Source organism: Squalius cephalus, assembly GCF_949319135.1.
Source record: "Squalius cephalus genome assembly, chromosome: 24".
NCBI classification, from domain to species: Eukaryota; Metazoa; Chordata; class Actinopteri; order Cypriniformes; family Leuciscidae; genus Squalius; species Squalius cephalus.
Window position 1 is genome coordinate 7,442,014 of NC_137145.1, and position 20,883 is coordinate 7,462,896.

Genomic DNA, 20,883 nt, shown 5'->3' on the forward strand with positions numbered 1-20,883 from the left:
CGCACAGAAACAGTCAGACTAAAGTTGTGGTACAGTACATAGAAATTGATTTTGCATACACACCCTCATCGTGTGTTTCTGAGGAGTCGCTCAGTTCAGTGGGGAGGTCCTCGTTGTCGTTGAAATCAAGGGAGGGGGATGGAGCGGGAACATGGGCAGAGCCACTGGTTTCTGACAGCATGTTTTCAGGTAAAGGCAGGGGCAGGAGGTCTTCTGGGACACAGCCAGTAAAGTCCTCCACTGGGGGCACATCAAACTACAAGGATAGAAAGATTGATTATGAACATTTTGAATGAATAAAATATCAATTTGCAGTGCTAACATTATGCTGTACTGGTCAGGTATGGCCATCTTAACCATTTATGTCATGTATAAATTACCATTAATAAACAATTCTGCAGGTGTATCCCCACTGTAACACAATTACTGTACACTGTAACACAATTACTGTACCCAGTTCTTACATTGACCGGAGCGTCTGCGCTGTCTGTGGAATTGAGACTGCTATTGAGGAAAACCTTCCTGTGGAGCTGAGGGCTGATGTCCATTTTGGCGTCTTGGGTTTTGGGACAGTTGTCAATGGCCTCGTTGTCTTCAGCGGGAATCTCCTCACAGTACCTGCACCAGGGAGAGGGGCAACAGCTGCAGGTCAAGATTACCAGCTCGGGCAGCAAAACAGACCCTCTACCACTGATAGCAATAAGACGGATTGATAGACAGTGGCAGAAAAGGAGAAGTGACGATTTCTACAGCAAATCAATGATAATTTGCCATCTGAATATTGGATGTACCGCTGATTGGGCAGTCTTCAGTGTCACACGGGCCTTCAGAAATCATTCTAGTATGCTGATTTGGAGATCCAGAAATGTTTCTAATTAATATCAATGTTAAAAATAGTTCTGCTTATTATTTTTGTGGAAACTGTGACACTTTTTTCAGGATTCTTTGATAAAAAAGAAAGGAAAATACAGCATTTATTTGAAGTACAAATCTTTTGTAACATTATAAATGTTTTTTCTGCCACTTTTAATTAATAATTAGGGGTGTAACGATACCCTCATGTCACGATTTGATACATATCACGATACTGAACTCACGATACAATATTATTGCGATAATCCAAGACATGGTAAAGGGTTAATTATTCCATCGTGGATGTAAATGAATAGGCTTGGACTTGATGAAACCCAATGCACAGGACAATGGAAACTCCAGAATAAAAATATTCATGATTCTGAAGCTGAATTATTTTAGACGAATATGCTTGCACTGTGTCACTGACTAGATATATTTAAAATAATGTAGGCCACTTTTTACTGGTAACATTTGGCATTATCATGACCCACAAATATATATATATATATATATATATATATATATATATATATATATATATATATATATATACATACATTAGATTAATGTAGTACTGACATTAAAACTCGGAACTTATTTTGGGTGAATAATACACAATACAGATTGTCACCCTCCACGATACATATTGTTGCAGTTTTGTATTGCGATATTTTGTGACACCCCTATTAATAATGCATCTTTGCTGAATAAAATTACTTTTTTCAAAAACAAAACTGGTTTGGAATGGTTGTATCTGATTGGGACTATATCAGTGAATCTGAATGGGTGTATTTTGTGCTAAAATAGCTTCTTGAGTTCAGACCTAAAAAAAGACTTGTAAAATCTGTAAATCTGAGTGTACTAGAAGCTGGGAAAGGGGCACAAAACCACTATTGTGACTAAACAAAATACCCCCAATACCAGATATTCCTTAACTTGCAATTGAAAATCTGTCCAACAAAGCTGTGAGAAAGGGTGTAGATTTGTAAATTATGAATCACCTAAATGATTCAACATTCAGGATGGGGGAAGACTCACCCCATGGTGTTGAAGTCGTCATCAGGAGGTACATAATCTTCATCGTCACTGGTCAGACCGAGTTCATTCCCATAACACTGATGGACAAAATGCCACAGCTCTTTGGGACACAATGGCTAGATAAATATGAGAGACATAGAGACTTTGTGGGCTAACATGGCCACCAAACATTTTTTTTCAAAGGATCATTGGGAATAATGACATATCTTGTCGAACCTTTTCTAGTAGAGCATTCTGCCAGAGTCTGAACATCATCATGTACGTCCGATCTCTCGCCCCGAATGAGGTAAAAAAGTGCTAAAGGAGAATATGCAAATGTTTAGTATGTACGACAGAGTTAGGTGCACGAAGTCAAAGACCTCTGTTTACCTTTTCATTGTCTGTGCACAGCTGGATGGCGTTGGGGATGAGTCTAGCCGTTTTCTCCTTCGTCATGGAACAAACATCTTTCAACTTCACGGTCAGCTAAACACACACAGACATAGAGAGATGACGACACAAACTCAACAAACCTGCTGAAGCAACAGTACATTCACTGGATATCATTTTTTTTTCAGAGCTAAAAAAAGAGAGGCAGAAATGTCAATTCTGTGAAGAATACGCCGTTTCTCCTCACAGCTATGTGAGAAAATCAGAGATGATAGTAATATTTCAACTCACCAGCGTTTCCCAGCGGAATATGTTGCTATAGAAACAGATCCAGTTTTCAGAGAGGTAGAGGCGGCCCTGCAGGAGGATATCTCTCTGCAGGGCACAGGAGTAGTCTGTCAGGATGAGGTGAGAAGTCAGAGTTCAAAGGTCATGGATGTTAAGATGCATCCTCCACTTTCATACATGACACATTTCCATGTTTTATACATATTGTTTATACAAAACTTATAATATAACAGGCAATCACTAGTTTGAGAAAAAGAAAAAGGTAGGTCTCAACATTTTTGGGCTAACCAAATCAACAACAACAAATCAATACAGTAATTTCAGGTTGTATGGTAAATGATAACATGTATGCTACAAGATGGCTAATTATATTTCATATTTATATTTTGTACCTTCAGTACAAGTATTGTATGTAAAGATCAAACATAAGACTCACCCACAATGAGGCGCTCTGTGTCGGGCAGCTGCTTGAAGAGCTTCCTGAAGTCTTCATTTCGCTGCTTGTATGTGGGGCTCAAAACCTGAGTGAGGAGAGGAGAGAGAGAGAATGAGACCAGCTATGTACAGTACAGATAAACACAAACATCCACACAGAGACAGTTAAAACACTCAGCATTCTTAAGAAGGAACAAAGACCTCATACATTGTTTTTTTGGAGAAAAACTGTAAAAGGGTCATTCTACAAAACGGGTGCCATTTGCATCCCCATATATACATACACAATTGTTTGTCTTACCTACAATAACCAAAAAAGAAGAAAAAAAAATCAGTAAGTATATTTATGCTTTTTTTTTTTTCATTTACTTTAATCGTGAAGATTTTTTGGCCTGTTACCACCCCTGTAAATGCAATAAAAAAAAAAAAATAATAATAATAATAAAAAAAAAAAAAAAAAAAAAAAAATATATATATATATATATATATATATAAAAATCTTTTTTTTTTTTTTTTAATACTCTGTCAGCCAACCATCCACATCAAGGTACACAACTGAATGTATGAAAAACTACTGCAGTCCCTCAAATCATTGCATTCATTTCACAGCAAAATGCATGGCATCTGTCCTAAGCAGGTCCGTAAGCGCACAGTAGTAAAATTGTAGTCGTGTCTCTCCACTAAAACATAATGAGATGCTCATGATCTAACATAAACAAAGCCAAATTAAAAAGGGAGAAACTCCCTTCTCATCTGCTCTCTGATTGGTTGCTTACAGCAGGAACACTCTCTAAATCCCAGTCCCAGTCCATCCAATCACACGGGGGCACTTCAGGCTGTTGGACTGCCTCCCAGTCGTAGAGCCAATCAGAGTCTGCATCAAAGCTGAGGACTTCCATCGCTCTTGTCCGTTCCCACTTATTGTCTGAGCTCCTGATGGTGCTGCAATGCTTCACGATATGCAGGTTGAGCTCAATACCAGCTTCAGCAGGCCATGCTCTGAAATGACCTGGAGTAACCTCTGCACCCCTCCTTTGGCATTACTGGGCTTGTTTTTTAAGTAGTGCAGCCCGAGTCTCAGCACCTAAACACCAGCCAAACAATCCTCCACATACGGCAGGAGAACTCCTCACATTGATAAGAGATACATATCAATCTTGACAATGAAAACGGAGCACGGTTTCCTCAGGAAATAAGTCAAACTTTTAACAAGACACAGAGGACTGTTAGTGGTCTGCTTTGAAAGGCTGTGGCAAAACAATCTTTTTGTTTGAGGGTTTATGCCCGCTGATCCACCAAATTTACAAAATACAAGAAACAGTTCCAGATCCAGCCAGAAACTCTGAGGTACGTTGCCACTTTATAATATTTTAGATTCAAAGTGTTCATGAAGGTTTTCAGTTACAGTTATCTGATGGAAAACATATTTAGGATATTGCATATCCTAAATGTTTGCCAAGAAAACCAAAATCGTCCAAGAACTATCCCGAGGCAAACATCTCTTTACACAAATTCAAAAACTGAAAAGTGTTTGATTCCTTGAGGAATCCCAAAAAAACATCCACCTGTTGAAAAATGCAGGGTTTCTCTTCAGATCAAAAAAAAAAAAAAATCTTTCAAAATTCTTTCTTTAGCATGGATAAAAATAGTCAAAATACAAGCATTAATATCCTTGCAAGTCAAGATTAGTTCATCTGCGTCACGTCCCTTTGAGTATATCTTCCTGGAGGATGCAAAATGTGTCTCATTTAATCTCACAGAGAGACTCTCTTAAGCTGAAGCAGCCCTTTACTACAACAGGAAAGAGTTCTCACTAAGACTTTCTACAAAACATTTCTGCCAAGAGGAATGGGAGGGGCCTGAGAGAATGTCTGTGTGTGAGAAAGGAGGAGGAGCTAGGGAAGCCAGCTGGCCAATAGAATGCAAAGAAGAAGAAAGAGGAGGGGCTGTGCCAGATGTAGTGAGCTCTTTGCTTCAGGCTGTACATTTTTCTCACTCATGATCGAAGAGCTGGGAGATTTATATGCTTTTCCTAGGACTGTCATTACACCCCCGCCCCAGGTCAAACTTGATGCAATGTCTCTCCGGAAATGTTACAAAGAAACCTTATACTCCTGTGACAGCTGCTGTTGCCAGTTTCCTGAAGACCCTGATGGGTTTGGTGCCTTAACAAGACACTTCAGCTTCCACAAATTTGCTTTATTGCGAAACTAGCAAAAGCAGCAGTTTTTTTTTTCATGAAGTGGAAGAAAGAGATCAAAAAGTTGGAGAAAGTAGAGGACAGAGAGATAAAAAGTGTTTGAGAGAATCACAGAGGCCCCCATTGTGCACAAGTCATTTTTATGGTGTTAGTGTTGAGGCACGGCCAAGGACAACGCCTCAGTCTTCATTCTCTCCTTCGTTCTTGCACTCTAACGGGGTGAACAAACTCTAGTTAACTTCCTGGGCTGGAGGAAGGGGGGATGTTGAGGGGATGCCAAATGGGTGAATCATCTCTCTCTCTCTGGCCTCTCCTCCAATCCCCTCTCAAGCAAAACATCTGAGGCCACTGTTGAGCCAGACACATTGTTCAGCTCAGGAGCAAGACTCTCGGTAGAACCATCTCATTTCTTTGGAAGTCCTAAGGAAATCTCTTTTTTGTACAATAAAACATGTTGGCACTACATGTCTGGTTGCCCAATGTTAAATCTAGGTCATATTGGTAAATATGAGGGGAAAAATGTAACTAAAATATATTTCATTTAAAATATTTACAAAAATATAACCATTAGTTGAAGTAGAATTATAGAAGAAAATGGGTAGCGCTTTATTTTACAGTCCTATTCCCCACGTGCATACCATGCACTTATTATAGTAATTTCAATAACTGGGTAATAACTAGGTACTAATCCTGAACCTTCCCCTAAACCTAACCTTAGCCCATAGTTACCTTATATTACCCAGTACTTTCTTAGGTAAGTACACTGTAAGTGCACGTACTGTAAAATAAAAGTGCAACCAGAAAATGCATGAGAAATAAATGACAAATATTTTTTCATTTCCCTACATTTGCCATGATTAATGGCACCACTACAAATTACAAATTAAAACAGAATAACACCATATTCCCATTCATCCTGTACTTTAGGCTATCTAAGAACTTTTCAATTCTCTAGCTCAACGTTTTTTCCTTGCTACACTTACTCTTCACTTGTTCACGTTTAAAGCTTAAGACATTAATGCATGATTTTCTGTAAAGCTTCTTTGAAACAACATGGCTTGTAAATGCGCTATACAAATAAAAATGGCTTCACTGTCCCTGTGACCGTGATGGGAAATGTGATTATTTACAGTCCTGTGGAGAAAAAGCTTCTCCTTTACTGTCTGTATTTAGAATGTTTACAGCTGCTATCTTACAACTGAGCATATTATTCAACAGCTTGTGGTTATCTGCCCACCCAAGAAAAACTAAAATTAGCAAAGTATACAATTTTCTGATAAGCTCACACTTGGAGAGAGTCCCAGCATCATTGTTTCCTGCTGGTCTTTATAAACACTGACTGTTATCTCCAACACAGATGCTGGTGTCCACACATTGGTTTTCCTCTGTTTATGGAGTCATGCAGAAGCATCATGCCCATTCAGACTTCCCCCGCAGAGTCCTGTTTGGTAAACCCGTACCCACACTACTTAACAGAACACCCGACCCGTTATCCGACAGCAACACTAATTGAATTCCATACCCGACCAGTTTGACAGAGACCGTGACCCAAACTGCACCCACGTTAAAATGCGGTCGTCTCTCCTGAAACTCTGCAGTTTATATGTGGCTGTCCTCCTAGCAGCATAAAAAGATAATAATAATAATTCAAATTCTGAATAGACAGCATACAGAAAGAGGGCAAAGGGCCATATATAATCACTGAAGCTGTCAAGTACTTAAATTCAGCACAATTGGCAATAATGCTCAACGCTACAAACTGCGTTGTAAATATAAGGAAAAATTTTCATATTCTGGTAAAAAGTGTTCAAAGATATCCATTTGCATGTCAAAATTTTATCAATTCAATTGAGTGCAGATCATTTGCTTTAAACTGAAAATTCATTGTTGTATGACTATCTATTCCAAGGAATGAATGAATGAGGCTTTTATATGAAAGATGTAATGAAAGTGACATATGAAGGCAAAGTATGTTAACCCATACTCGGAATTTGTCCTATGCATTTAACCCATCCAAGTTAGTGCACACACACTGGGAGTAGTGAGTAGTGAACACACACACACACTGCAAACCGTGGACACACACACCCAGAGTCATTTTGCTGAGGCACCCGGGGAGTGATTGGGGGTTAGGTGATATGATTGATAAGGGCAAATGGAGGGAACTTGTCCAGGACACCGTGGTTACACCCCTAAAGAGATGTGCCATGGGATTTTTAAATGACCAGAGAATCAAGACCTCGGTTTAACGTCTCATCCAGAGGATGATGCTTGTTACATTATAGTGTCCCCATGACTAAACTGGGGCATTAGGACTAGAGGTCTGCATGGGATGGATTTTTCAGATTTTATACCGTTCCCATCCGAAACGTTCACGTTTTTTCCTGTTCCCGCCTGCAAAAGCCCGTAGGAAGTTGTCTATGCTGATTTTTCAGTCCCAGTCTGGTTAGATTCTGTCTCGTTCTGGTATCTAAAGGTTATTTTTTCCAATTTCTACACACAATGCTTAAGATCTCCAGCTACAGACTTCTTTCATGCTGTTATTATTAGATAATTATATTTTGCTGGAGCCCACAAGTAATTTCTTTCTCCTGCATTTATCAGTAACTTCCCTCCTGCATTCACACTCAGCAATTCAAAATTTGTCCCACAGCGTACTCTGTTGTGTCGGGTCCCGTGGGATTGCAGACCTCTAATTTGGACCCACACAGGCCACAGGGTGAGCCTCACTAAAACTTTTTCCAGCAGCAACCTAGTGTTTTCAGGAGGTCTCCCATCCAGGTACTGACCAAGCTCAACACAGCTTAGCGTCAGTGGGCAACCAGTCTTGGGCTACAGGGTGATATGGTTGTGGTTATGGCAGTGGAGCAGTGAAAAAAAAAAAAAAAAAAAAAAAAAAATTTATATATATATATATATATATATATATATATATATATATATATATATATATATATATATATATATATATATATATATATATATAAAATCAGGATTTGCACATTAAATTGCTACATTTCTCCCTGTAAAAACCGGTGCATTTTATAGAAACATAATTATGCTTTAAAAGTGATGCTGGGTGGAAAACCCACAAATTAGATCTTTTCATCTCCATTGCTGCTCAGTGAGAAAAAATTTAGATAATAATCCAGCAATCTCACATGAGTTTCAGAAGAGATCTCAAAACCAAATCAAAAGTCTGAGATTTCAATGTGAACCAATGATCTGTGCTATGCTATATATTTTAGATGTAGTATGTTTGAGCAGAAACAGTGGCACAGCCTGATCCATGACAGAAATGGAAACACTGTTTATTTGAGAGAAAGAACACTGCGCTCTTTGTTCTGACGTTCTACAGTGCACTTTCATCAGAGTGGCCCAGAGGTTATGACCGACAATAACACATTGACAAAACATCACAAAGGCACTTGTAAAATGATGAAAAATGTCATTAAGTACTAGCAGACCTGAAAATAAAAATAGATTCTTTCCCACAGGAAAACAAATGTCAGGCCACCCATTCAGCCTTACAGAAGAAAGAGGTAATCATTTCCTACATGAAATGTCTGTGAAGGCAGTTTAACTCTGGCAAGCAACACCCTCAGAGATTCAGATGACATAGCATGTAGATGAGCAATAAAAAAAATATGAAATAATGACAAACAAAATCCAGTTCCTAAAGAATCCCAACCTGCCAATATTGTACACAATATTGTATAAACACACGACATTCAACATCAAAAGTAATGAAGAGTAAAAAATAGTTTTTTTTAAAACTTACGTTATACCAGCTTTGACTTTTCTGTGAGTTTGAAGAATCCAATTTTGATGGTAGAAGAAACAAAAGAGGAAGAGATAAACATTAGAGTGAGTTTTTAAGGGTCCTGGGTGATTCAAATATACACAAACACTTATATTTGGCTATATACAGATCACACACACAAACACAGACACACATATGCTTTATAGGGACATTCCATAGACATAATTATTTTTATATTGTACATAAACTGTATATTCTATCTCCTAACCACTCCCAGCACAGAAAACTTTCTGCATTTTTACATTTTCAAAAGACATTATTTAACATGATTTATAAGCTGTTTTCCTCATGAGTACCAAAAAATGTCCATTCTATCTATCTATCTATCTATCTATCTATCTATCTATCTATCTATCTATCTATCTATCTATCCATCCATCCATCCATCCATCCATCCATCCATCCATCCATCCATCCATCCATCCATCCATCCAGGAATGTTTGATCAGCACAGGTATTATATCATAAACAAGGGATTATGGGAAGGCTCTGTTTGTCTGTTCATAGCACATTCGCAAAACACAAAGCTACCACAAGGGGGCAGTCTCTACACTAAATTAACTCTTGTTGTTAAACATTGTCAAACGTATAATGCATTTTATAGAGGACAGGACAGATCTATAAAACCACACCTATCCTAAAAGTGTCTTAACAGAGATTGTGCTACAAGTTTATGGTTCATATACACAAATATAAAAACCTAAAAGAATGGAGAAAGTAGTGTAATGCGAGCATTATACAGATCTTTTCACACACACTGGGACTCTACAGTACTCTACTGTGGTTTCTTCTCAAAGGATGGGTCTGAGCTCAAGGGCACAAATACTGATTTCTTACTTTAATCAGGTTTAGTCTGTCATACTGGAGAGAAAGTTCATCAAGAGAGGTCAGGTGTGAAATGTTTTACTTATAAATATGTATTCATCCTTCTATATCTGTCTTTAGAAAATAAACTGACTGTGACATAAGTAACGTGTTTCTACTATGGCATAGTAAAAACTTCTGCTTTTGTGATGCTGCATCAGTACCATTTGGTGTCAAATAGAAGTTAACATCTCTTTTATAAGCCCTGTTCACACAGCAATCCCAGTAAATTACCATAACATTACCAGAATGACTTTACCGGTAAACTCTATGATGTAAATTATTGGAAATTACCTTTAAACACGTCTGTTTTCTTCATCTACCTGGACGAGAAGCGCTTTAGTTTCACTACGAGTCCAAATTGACTACATTTGAGTGACATGCGTAAGGTTCGCACAGAATGTGATTTTGCTCCTAAAAACACGAGGCGCATAATAGTTACTTTAGTATTGCAGTTACTATAATACGCATATGCAATAACTGCGGAGCTGATTAATGGAAAAGAAAGCAGGGGCTGTGTCCGAAATCGTCCTCTATACCCTCATTCACTATTGCCAAGATTAGACCACTAATATAGTTCACTTGAATAAAAACGAGTGAGCGAATTTGAGTGTGCTGCATAGTTAGTTTGTTCATGCTGTTTAATAATTATTTGAAACTTTGCAAACTGGCAGCTTCAGTAGTGATGAAACGATTTATCTTAAACTCTGTCATGGAAACTAATAGCATGTATACACATCAAACAATTAATAATTTAATAATTAATTAAAACAGAATTTATACCTGTTTGATATGTGCTGTATGTGCTGTAGCCACATTGAACCAGCAGTTTGGAAAATGGATGGAAGGATGGATGATTAAGCTGTGGGTGCCATCTTCTGGTGAGCCGCGGGAATTCATTCGACATGAGACTCTCACAGTGCATTATGGGTATTTGCCGTTGAGCATAAATCGATTGTACACTCGTTATTGCGGTGCATTTGGGATTAAATGAGTGCACTCGATAACATCCACTATGGTTTCGGACCCCACTACAAATGGCTGTACCTTCAAATAATGCCCTATTTAAGGGTATTATGGGTGATTTTGGACACAGCAAGGTTTCTATCATGAGACGTGGCACAATGGTCAGACGTCCGTCTAGCACATGTTTACAGAGAAAAACTATTAAAAGCAGCGGAACTTACCATAAACGGACAGAGCATTATGATTGGCTCAACGCAAACTTCTTAAGACGGCGTGTTCTGACCTCGCATGTACTCATACCCGTAATCCTGTTCTTTGTTTACACACAGAATCGTAACGGTAATTTACTGGTAATGTTACAACTTCTCATACCGGGAAATTGTTAGAACTTACTGGTACTTTTGGAAAGGTCGTGTTCACACATGATCTCGTAATAGTAATTTACCAGGAAAGACTGTATGTGTGAAAGGGGCTAGTGTGTATCAGAAAGTTCAAAACATTTAACTTGGCATTACTAGCTAGTCTTGCACAGGGTTTGCTTAGCATTTTCTAGGTTAGCACAGACAGGTGATGCAAAGCATTATGGGATGGGTCACATGCAAGGTGGAGGTACGGTAGAGCAGAAAAGAGTGATGCTTACTTTAGACAGTCTCTTGTGGGACTAGCATGCATGAGAGAAAGAACAGATATCAGAAAACAAACAAAAACAAAAAGAAAACTGAATTATGTGCAGACAAATAAAAAACACTGTTGGGCGGCAAAGCTTCCCCACGTACAGTATCAAAGCAGAAGAGATGTTCTGTAAATCATTCTGGTACATGAGGTGCTGATGGTCATGAAATGATAATGCAACGACTTGACTGACTTCAGATTAGACTAGGGATGCGCGGTATACCGGTACTGCAAAAATACCGGTATATATTATATTTCAAACGGTACAATATCATAATTTTGCTCACTTCGGTATTTGATGCGCTGCTGTTTCGAAGTTCACCGCTCGGCGGCAGTGCGCTACCCAAACTGACGCGGGTCACGCAAAACCGGCAAACGGTGACAACGGAGGAACACGATGGATCAAACAGATGAAGCTCATTCTACACGCCCGAAATTAATAAATAAAGAGAGCAATAGGAGTGAAATATGGCATTACTTTGCCTACAAAAGTAATGAGAAAGGTGAAGCAACAGACCTCAATGCACCACTGTACAAACGCTGCTTTAAATTTGCCACGGGAGGCAACACATAATCTGGCTAACGTTGACCACTTGTCACTTGATCATCCTGACTTGTTCAAAGAGTTCAGAGATCGACACGTGAGTCCATCATTCAACTGATTTAATTTAGACTTTTATTCACAGCGCACATAGAGCTTATCAATTAAATATGACACGGTAAACACGAAAGCTCAAATGTGCTTTCATGACACGCTAGAACCAATGAAGTTTAGTTTTCATAATTTTTTTGCCCTTTCAAACAATCATATATTAATTGAATTTGAATGAATAAAGAGATAAGTGATATTAATTTTAGTATTGGTGATAGTAAAATGAAAGGCATATCTATCACTGCTGCTGTGGCGACCGACTGAGGAATCAGCTGAGAGAGAGTAATAGTAGTAATATGGATATTACTAATATGAATGTTAGAGTAACACTTTACATTTAAGCTACATTTGTCAACATTCATTAGGTAACCTGACCTGACAGTATTATAGCATTTATTAATCTAGAATAGATCAATCCGTAATTATTATTTAAATATACTAATACATGTTTAGCATGTTAACATTATGCATTAAACTAATATGAACCCAAACCAAACAGTAATCAAACCAAGATGAATAAATGCTATAAATGTTGATAATTCTGTTGATGCATGACAGCTAATGGTTTACATTTCATTTCATTATTCTATTATTATTCTATATTAATCAATTATTATAGATAATAGATATTAACCTATTTTAATTGTATCATTTCAGGTGTCCTTTTCTTTTTTTTCTTTTTTTTTTTAAATCAAAATTTAACCTACTGTAAGTTTCCTGACTGTTTTTTATTTATTAAATTTTTTTTTTTTTACATTTTGATAACTTTTTGTTTGCACATTCGGTGCAGCAGAGTTTCAAGCAGTGTTTTTTAATAAAACTGTTTCAATTCACTTAAATTTTGAGGCTGGTTATTTGTCACCTGTGGTATCGATTTAGTATCGATACCGAGGTATTAGGTTCTGGTACCGTACCGAAACCAAAATTGTGGTATCGAGCCATCCCTAGATTAGACTTAAATGTGCTTCACTTTGTGACATTTACAATAATTTTTAAATGATGTACTGTTTTTATGAAGCACGTTCTTCTCGAAGAAAGGGAGAGCTTACTCTTTTACCTTGCACATGCAATCCTTCAACAGATGCAATGATAGGAAAAAGAAAGCAAGAGCTCTACAGTATTTTCAAAACTTAGTGAGCTGCCTCTCACACACACTCACACTGTGTGTGTATGATGACTTTTTTTGTGTGTATGATGACTAAAATGTTCCCTGGATAGGCAGCTCACTAGGTTTTTAAGTAAATTGACTGGATAACTGTAAACACTGGTATCTTGTAGGAAAATGTAGACTATCTTCTCTACAGGTATAAATTACCTGCAGTACACTCAGAATTGAGTTTATAAGCCTGCACTGATGAGGAATTTGACCCCACAGTAGCAATAGATGTGCCAGACAAGCAGTATATGAAGACGGTGAGAGCAGAAGTACAGTAAGTACAGTAAGTCACACATTTACCTTGGAGTTCTTTCCTCCGGTGCGGGTGTTGTGAAGCGACTGGCTGTAAGTGCGTTGGACGGCTTGTTCCGGGGTGGAAGGGGATTTATCGGAAGAATGATCGGAGTTCTTTTCCACCATGTTCTCACCCTCTGGACTCTGGGGCGTTGGGGAGCGCGAGCGTTTACGCAGGACGGGTGAGCAGGCCGGCGTGCTGCGGTTCGAGTTACTGGCAGTGCTACAGAAACAAGAAAAAATATCCAATAAATAACCCTAAAACAGATGTTACACTTCACAAAAAGAATGCAAATAGTTGTTTGAGCCTTGGCTGGACAGTTAGCGCATGAGCTACAAACGTGTGGTTGCTCATGTGGGAGATGCAGGATTGAGTTTCGTGTAAACCATCAAAAGGCTATGGTAAACATACTAAATGTATTGAAAATGTACAAATGAATAAGGTATTCTGTAAAGGACAATAAATATAGTCACTGGCTCAGAATAACAACAACAGAAGTCAACTGAAAAGTCCCCACCAAAACCACCAAAAAACTTGTGTACACACAAATCCTCCCAGCAGGCCTTTCACCTCTGCCCTGTCAGCTTCCAGGAATGTACATCAGACTGACATCTAACAACTCTGACCAAAAAACACAGCAGCGGAGGTCACATCTCTAAAGCGCTGTAGTTCTGGTGGGAATTTCCACATCTGATAAAATCACACACAGAAAAAACAAGATCGGACAAAATACAGGAACTGAACATCTGATGATCTTTTTGAAGCACAAAACTGAAACTGTAAAAAAAAAAAAAGGAGAGAAAAAAAAGAAGAAACTTGAAGAAAAAAAAAAGTTAAAATGGAGAGCAAAGCAAATGGAGACCTCCTAGTTCATACATTTTTCTCCTGGCACCTTGATATTCTCACAGGAGATTCTCAACATAGGAAGTTCACCCAAAAATATTGTCATCATTTACTCACTCTCAAGTTGCTCCAAACCTGTATAAGTTTCTTTCTTTTGCTGAACCCAAAAGAAGATATTTTGAAGAATGTTGGTAATCAAACAGTTGGCGGTAGTTGTTGACTTCCATAGTAGGAAAAAAATAAATACTATGGAAGTCAATGGCTACTGTCAACCGTCTTGTTACCAACATTCTTCAAAATATCTTCTTTTGAGTTCAACAGAAGAAGAAACTCATACAGATTTGGAACAACTTGAAGGTGAGTAAATTCTGAACATTTTTCAGTTTTGGGTCTTTGGGTTACTATCCCTTTAAATTTGTCAATCAACTTACAATCAAAAGTCAAATAATTCTCACATTCTCATGGTACCAAATTATCCGAGTTATGGCGTGCATGTTCATTTTGTAGCTCTGTTCTCTAACTGTGTCAACAAGTCTCATTTTATTTCTCCTAAGAGCTTTTAGGAGAAACATCTCAGACAAAATTGATACTTCAAATAAAACAACTGAAAACTTCATTAATTCTCCTAAGCTAAGAAAGAGTAAAATCTTCAGAGAAAAACCATTACAACAACACTCACTAGCTGACCTCAAACACAGAGACCTTATTTGCTTACAAAGGTCAAGATGGTATAGATAATACAGAAGATGAAAAGGCCTCTTCAATCAGATGGAGAAACTCTTCTCTAGCCATCTATCTTTGACTCAATCTCTTGATGCAGCAATCTTCCTTCTTCCTGCTGCCAGCCCTTCATCTGTCCCTCAGAAAGGCCACCAGGTTCTATCTTAATTATTAATGTTCTGTACCTGAGCTAAGAGCTGCCCGTCTGGAAAAACAAACAGTGTGACAAAAGAGAGAGAGAGAGAGAGAGAGAGAGAGAGAGAGAGAGCAAATAAAATAAAGCAACTGATAAAACACCTCACAAACTCTCTGGGTTCATTCAACCTAATGCACTTATGATTTTATCCATGCAGCAACACTCAAGCACTCAAGCAGCCGTTCCTTTCTAGAACACACGTCCACGTGTTCTAGAAGGTTCTGACGGCAAATAAATCACTGCAGATAAAACCTTCACAGAAACAGTGGCATCAAATTACCGGTGCATAGATCTACATCTATCAAGCTGTCAAGAATCTGTTAGATCAGCTGCTTAAATGTTTTCTTGTACATCACATCATTCAATATACAAAGTGAGGGTGAGCAGCACAATATTCCATATTATTTTGTCTAAATAAATAGTCTAAATGCTAAAATAAATCATTTTATATGTCACAACTAAATTTAGGCATCACAACACTTGATATTCAACAATATTATTGATCTGCCTGCATTGACACCATTACATGAGAACTGAACTGAGCTGGACGATGACGTCACTGTTTTCTCCAGAGCAGCTGTATAGACAAATGCTGTATAAACTAAATTAATAACTTTTTTTTTTTTTAACAACAAAAATGAACATCACTGAACTTACTTAGACACTACTATGACACTACTTTTGACACGAAACAAACTTTGTTGCATTGTTTTCCTGTTATCACTGTAAAGCTGCTTTGAAACAATCTGTATTTTAGTGCTATAAATAAAGGTGACTTGACTTGACAACATTATAATGAAAAGGCAGAAAAGGCTATCTAAATGTAAAAATATAGTAAATATGAAAATAGAATAGTAAAAAATATTAACCATCAACTGGTACAAATTTCAAAAATACATAATTAGCCAATAAGGTGCCAATATATTGTGCATCTGTGCTACACTCACTCTTTGTGTAGTACATAGCATGTAACCTGTGCAAAGTATGTGCGTTTTTAAAAAAAGTAGATAGTCTACAGTACATACTGCACGGTATCCAATAAGCAGTGAGCTAGTATTCCATTCCAGACATTATACAAAAGCATTGTCTCTCATGAGATAGCAACTGACATTAGGGTGCAGCTTTGAGAACACAAGTGCCAAACACTTTCTCACTCTCCACACACCTATAAAGCGATAAAAGGTATTTATCAAACACTCTAGAGAAAAAAAGCTTGTATTGTGGATGGATGTACGGCTCTACTCGCCTCTCATCTGTCATATCTGCACCTATAAGAGCCGTAATGACAGGCCACACGTGTATGTGTGAATGCAGTTTTCACACCTCTGCTTAAAGGCTAAAACCAAAAAACTAACATACATGATAGAAACATTTTCTCATACCACCAGTCGGAAGATATTGCTCTCTCACGCAGAGAGCATTTGGCAGAGATAAACATCTTTCTCACACTCATTAAAGGGGTGAAAACACTCCTATGTGATGCAAAAATAATAATTTTTAAAAAATCGCTCGGTGCATGCAGCAAACGCAATCATTATTCTGATCAAATGTCACAGATGCATATCTCTTCTAAAAAAACATAGTTATCTGCTTGAAATTGGATGAAAGCATGATTCTATTACATATTACAAGGTGGCAAAAGCATAAAATAAGAACTAAAATATTGGAAATTGTAGCTAATGGACATGTCAAGTGTGACAGTCCCATCATGCAAATGACTTCCCTTCATGATGTTAATGCAAAAATCACACATTGACAAACCTGGTGGCCATGAGGGGCTACACGAAAGCGTTCGGCTCTGCTTCATTCATTCAGTGCGGCTGCAGTGTGAGAATGGAGTGATGTGAGGAGAGAGGAGGAAGAGAGGAGGCGGAGCTTATCGTCTCAGCATCCATGTTCTTTCATGCAAGCTTCCTCATTTCTACGCTCTTCTGCATGCTTCCTCTTCTGTTCTGTTAGCTCTTCACTATCGTTCTGTCGAGCTGGTGTGAAAAGCGGCTGCTGTGCTGAGGTTTAATATTCATGGGTTTCTTGAATGAAGCCACTCACGTCAGCAGTCTCTGGCTCTCTACCCCTCCCCCTGTCCAATCACATCCCTCCCTTCCCCTCTCACTCGCTCATGCTCGCTCTCTGTTCACTCCTGTGATGCATATGCCATCAAATCCTACCCAGTCAAGTCAACTCACCTTTATTGCTACAGATTGTCTCAAAGCAGCTTCACAGAAATAAGGAAAATAATGACTCTGACAAAAACACTCTGGATAGCTTTTACTTATGTGAATATTGTAATATGTGAATAAGTAATACGCTTGAACTTGTGTGAATGATACCTCAAATCACGTGTCTTGTTGAAGAGGAATGCACTGTTATTTTTCTAAACAATCAGACTTATAATTTCTACCTGGTAGATGATAAAAGAGGCACAAAAAAGGAGAAAATTTGAAGAGAAAGCTGAGTTTTATGAGTTCCTGTGATGCAAAGCTGAATTTTCAGCATCATTACTCCAGTCTTCAGTGTCACATGATCCTTCAGAATTAATTCTGGCACTCTATTATTATTGCTGCTCAATTTTTAAACAATGATTCTTATTTAATATCAATTTTGAAAACATTGTTTAATTTTTTTGTAGAAGCTGATACATTTTTTTAAATCATGATTCTTTAATGAGGATTATTTGAAATATAAATATTTTGTAATAAATAATTTTAGCATCACTTTTGATCAATTTAATGCATCTTTGCTGAATAAAAGTATTTTTTTCTTCTTTTTTCTTTTTATTTAATCTCCCTTACCCCATACCTTTCAATATTAGTGTCGCGGTTTCCACAAAAATATTATGCAGCAAAAACATATATATAATAATAACATAATAAGAAATGCACCTTTTGCAACATATCACACTGATTTCTGAAGGATCATCTAAAGTTCACACTTAAGACTAGAGTAATGATGCTGCAAATTCAGCTTTGCCATCTCAGGAATAAATAACATTTTAAAATATATTCAAATAGAAGACAGTTATTTTAAATTGTAATAATATTTCAGTATTTTTCATTCAATAAATGCAGCCATGATGAGCATAAAATACTTATTTTTATATATATATATATATATATATATATATATATATATATATTTATTATTATATTTATTTATATATATATATATATATATATATATATATATATATATATATATATATATATATTATTTATTAGTTTAGAGTCAGATAAAAATAAGGGCAGTTTAGATAATGTTTAGATAATAGTATAATAAGAGGTTTGTTTAAATCTGCTCAAAACTGGATCAGATCAGATGATCAAATCAGATCAGGGTTCAATTAGATCACTCAAATCATTGTCAGATGAGATCGAAATGAATTCAGATCAGGATCAGATTACAGTCAGATTGCCATCACCTGATTTGATCACAGTCCAATCATATGAGTGAGATCAGATAAAGGTTCAATTGGATCAGTCGCAGATCAGTCGCAAATTAATCAGAGTTTGATAAGATCACAATTTAGATTCAAGTGAAATTAGATTAAAATCAAATTCAGAGTTGGATCAGAGATCAGATATTGGTGACATCAGAGTGGAGTCACAATTAAAGAATAATCAGAAAATTCACAATCACAGAAACAGAAAAAACAACATAATAATTATGTTTAAACTTTAAATCAAATCATGAATCTGTGAATCAAATCAAACTAGTTGCTAGTCTGATTTATACTGAGAGAGAGAGAGAGAGAGAGAGAAAGAGAAAGAGAGAGAGAGAGAGCATATCTCTGCTTAAAATAGACCTGTAATCTGCTCAGGACGGTGTAATACATGGTAATGTCTGGAACAAACAGCCTATCTTTACTGTCCAGCTATCTGTTACTGTTGCATTTAACTCTGGAATGCCTTCGAGAAAAAAGAAAAAGAACACACTTTTTATAAAGTACCCCTATTATGCTATTTTAATGGTTCCTAATTTTCTTTTAGAGGTCTCGTACAATAGGTTTAAAATGCATCCAAGTTAAAAAAAATAATAAAAAATCTCAAATTTTCTCATAACATACATTAAAACCTCATTTCACACAGTGTCTGAAACCAGTCCGTTTGAAGATGCGGCCCCTCTAAACCCCTCTGCTCTATACTCTGGTCAGTTGGCCCAGTCTGTTGTGATTGGTCTACCTCTTACAATGTGCGTTGGAAAACAAATGCCTACATTACACATATGAATTTTAGCTCCAGAAGCCTCTTCAGCACTTGTATACACAGTAATACAAACAGTAAAGATGGCGTCGATTTTACCGTATCAATTCGAGCCCGAGTTCTCATCTTTTTGAAGTGCATCCAAAGTGGATTTGCAGTGTGGAAAACAGCGTCTTCTCGGCATGACGACAACATGAACCAAACTCTTCCAGGCCTCTGCTACAACTACACTGTTTGAGGGCGGGTCAAAAAACTACATGTTGTTTGTGGGCAGCCAATGAAGATCATATGCTGGCATTATGCAAATTTGATATAACCTAATTAGGCTTGTGCAGGAAGTAAGACTGGCATCACTGACAATTCATTTCAGGCAGTTCAGAATCGGTATGCAGACTTAAACTTTGCAGACCTTTTACATTCAAAAACAGCTTTATTACACATGAAAAAGCATAATACGGGCACTTTAAACAGCATGAAGTATAAATTCTATACTATGCAGTATAACTTAAACATATGCTACATCTGTGACAGACTGCACTAGAGAGGGAGCTGGTCATGTGACCACATCTGCCTTAAGAAGTACACCTCTTTATACTGTAATCAGACATTAAAAATGTGTTTTCACGAGGGACTCATAATTATATAGCAACATGTCTCTTAGTGTCCACTGCAGTAAACACACACAGATGGACACAGTGAGTGATCTGGTCCAAGGACGCGCTCTGCAGTGCTCATTTAACAGCGCTGGGAGCGTGAGTCCTAGAGAACACAGCACACAGATGCTGAGACTGTCCACACTGTTATCGCAGAGCGGCTGATGAGCAGAAATCTGTACAACTACGGTACCTACAAAAATACCGTTAAAAGAAAGTATTTCATGTTTTTGTAACATGTACTATGTTAATATCTTTTTTTCAACATGTACTATGCTAATTCCATGAACCAATGGCAAACAGGAGGAGTGTCTGGGAAAGCTTAGACAAGGACTAGACTTCTTAAGGCCAAGATCCAGACCAATAACCTGATGGTCCAAGAACCAGGCTGTCATTTTAATGAACTAAATAAAAAAAATAACGCTTTAATGAAAGACAGACTGACAGACAAAAACGGCAAGTTTTTTTTTTGCAAATTCTCTGTACGGTGATGACATCACGCTGACCCGTGCTTGAGGTTTTTATCACCTTTAATATGGTAAAAATCTCTGGATTTTATCTGAGACCTAGAAAAAAGCCATGTTCATGTGGCCTCAATGTCTCAAGAGTACAAGATCAATACACTAGTTCTATCAGATAAAACACAAGCTGTATCAACA

At 37.4% G+C, this 20,883-nt stretch overlaps 1 protein-coding gene across 5 annotated transcripts in view; it reads right to left on the minus strand.

Moving 5' to 3' along the window:
- The window catches only part of gramd1ba (GRAM domain containing 1Ba), a 51,615-nt gene that overhangs the window by 6,815 nt on the left and 23,917 nt on the right, over nt 1–20,883 (minus strand). For 2 of the 5 annotated variants that reach the window (XM_079861537.1, XM_079861539.1), the window contains 9 exons: nt 13,619–13,835; nt 8,967–8,987; nt 2,987–3,071; nt 2,554–2,657; nt 2,263–2,358; nt 2,110–2,190; nt 1,894–2,009; nt 465–618; nt 64–256 (listed from right to left, as the gene is read on the minus strand). In XM_079861537.1, coding sequence (XP_079717663.1) covers nt 64–256; nt 465–618; nt 1,894–2,009; nt 2,110–2,190; nt 2,263–2,358; nt 2,554–2,657; nt 2,987–3,071; nt 8,967–8,987; nt 13,619–13,835 — 1,067 coding nt within the window. Of the gene's footprint in view, nt 1–63; nt 257–464; nt 619–1,893; nt 2,010–2,109; nt 2,191–2,262; nt 2,359–2,553; nt 2,658–2,986; nt 3,072–8,966; nt 8,988–11,478; nt 11,500–13,618; nt 13,836–20,883 lie in introns of all 5 variants that reach the window. The other 3 variants (XM_079861541.1, XM_079861540.1, XM_079861538.1) reach the window with 3 other exon arrangements.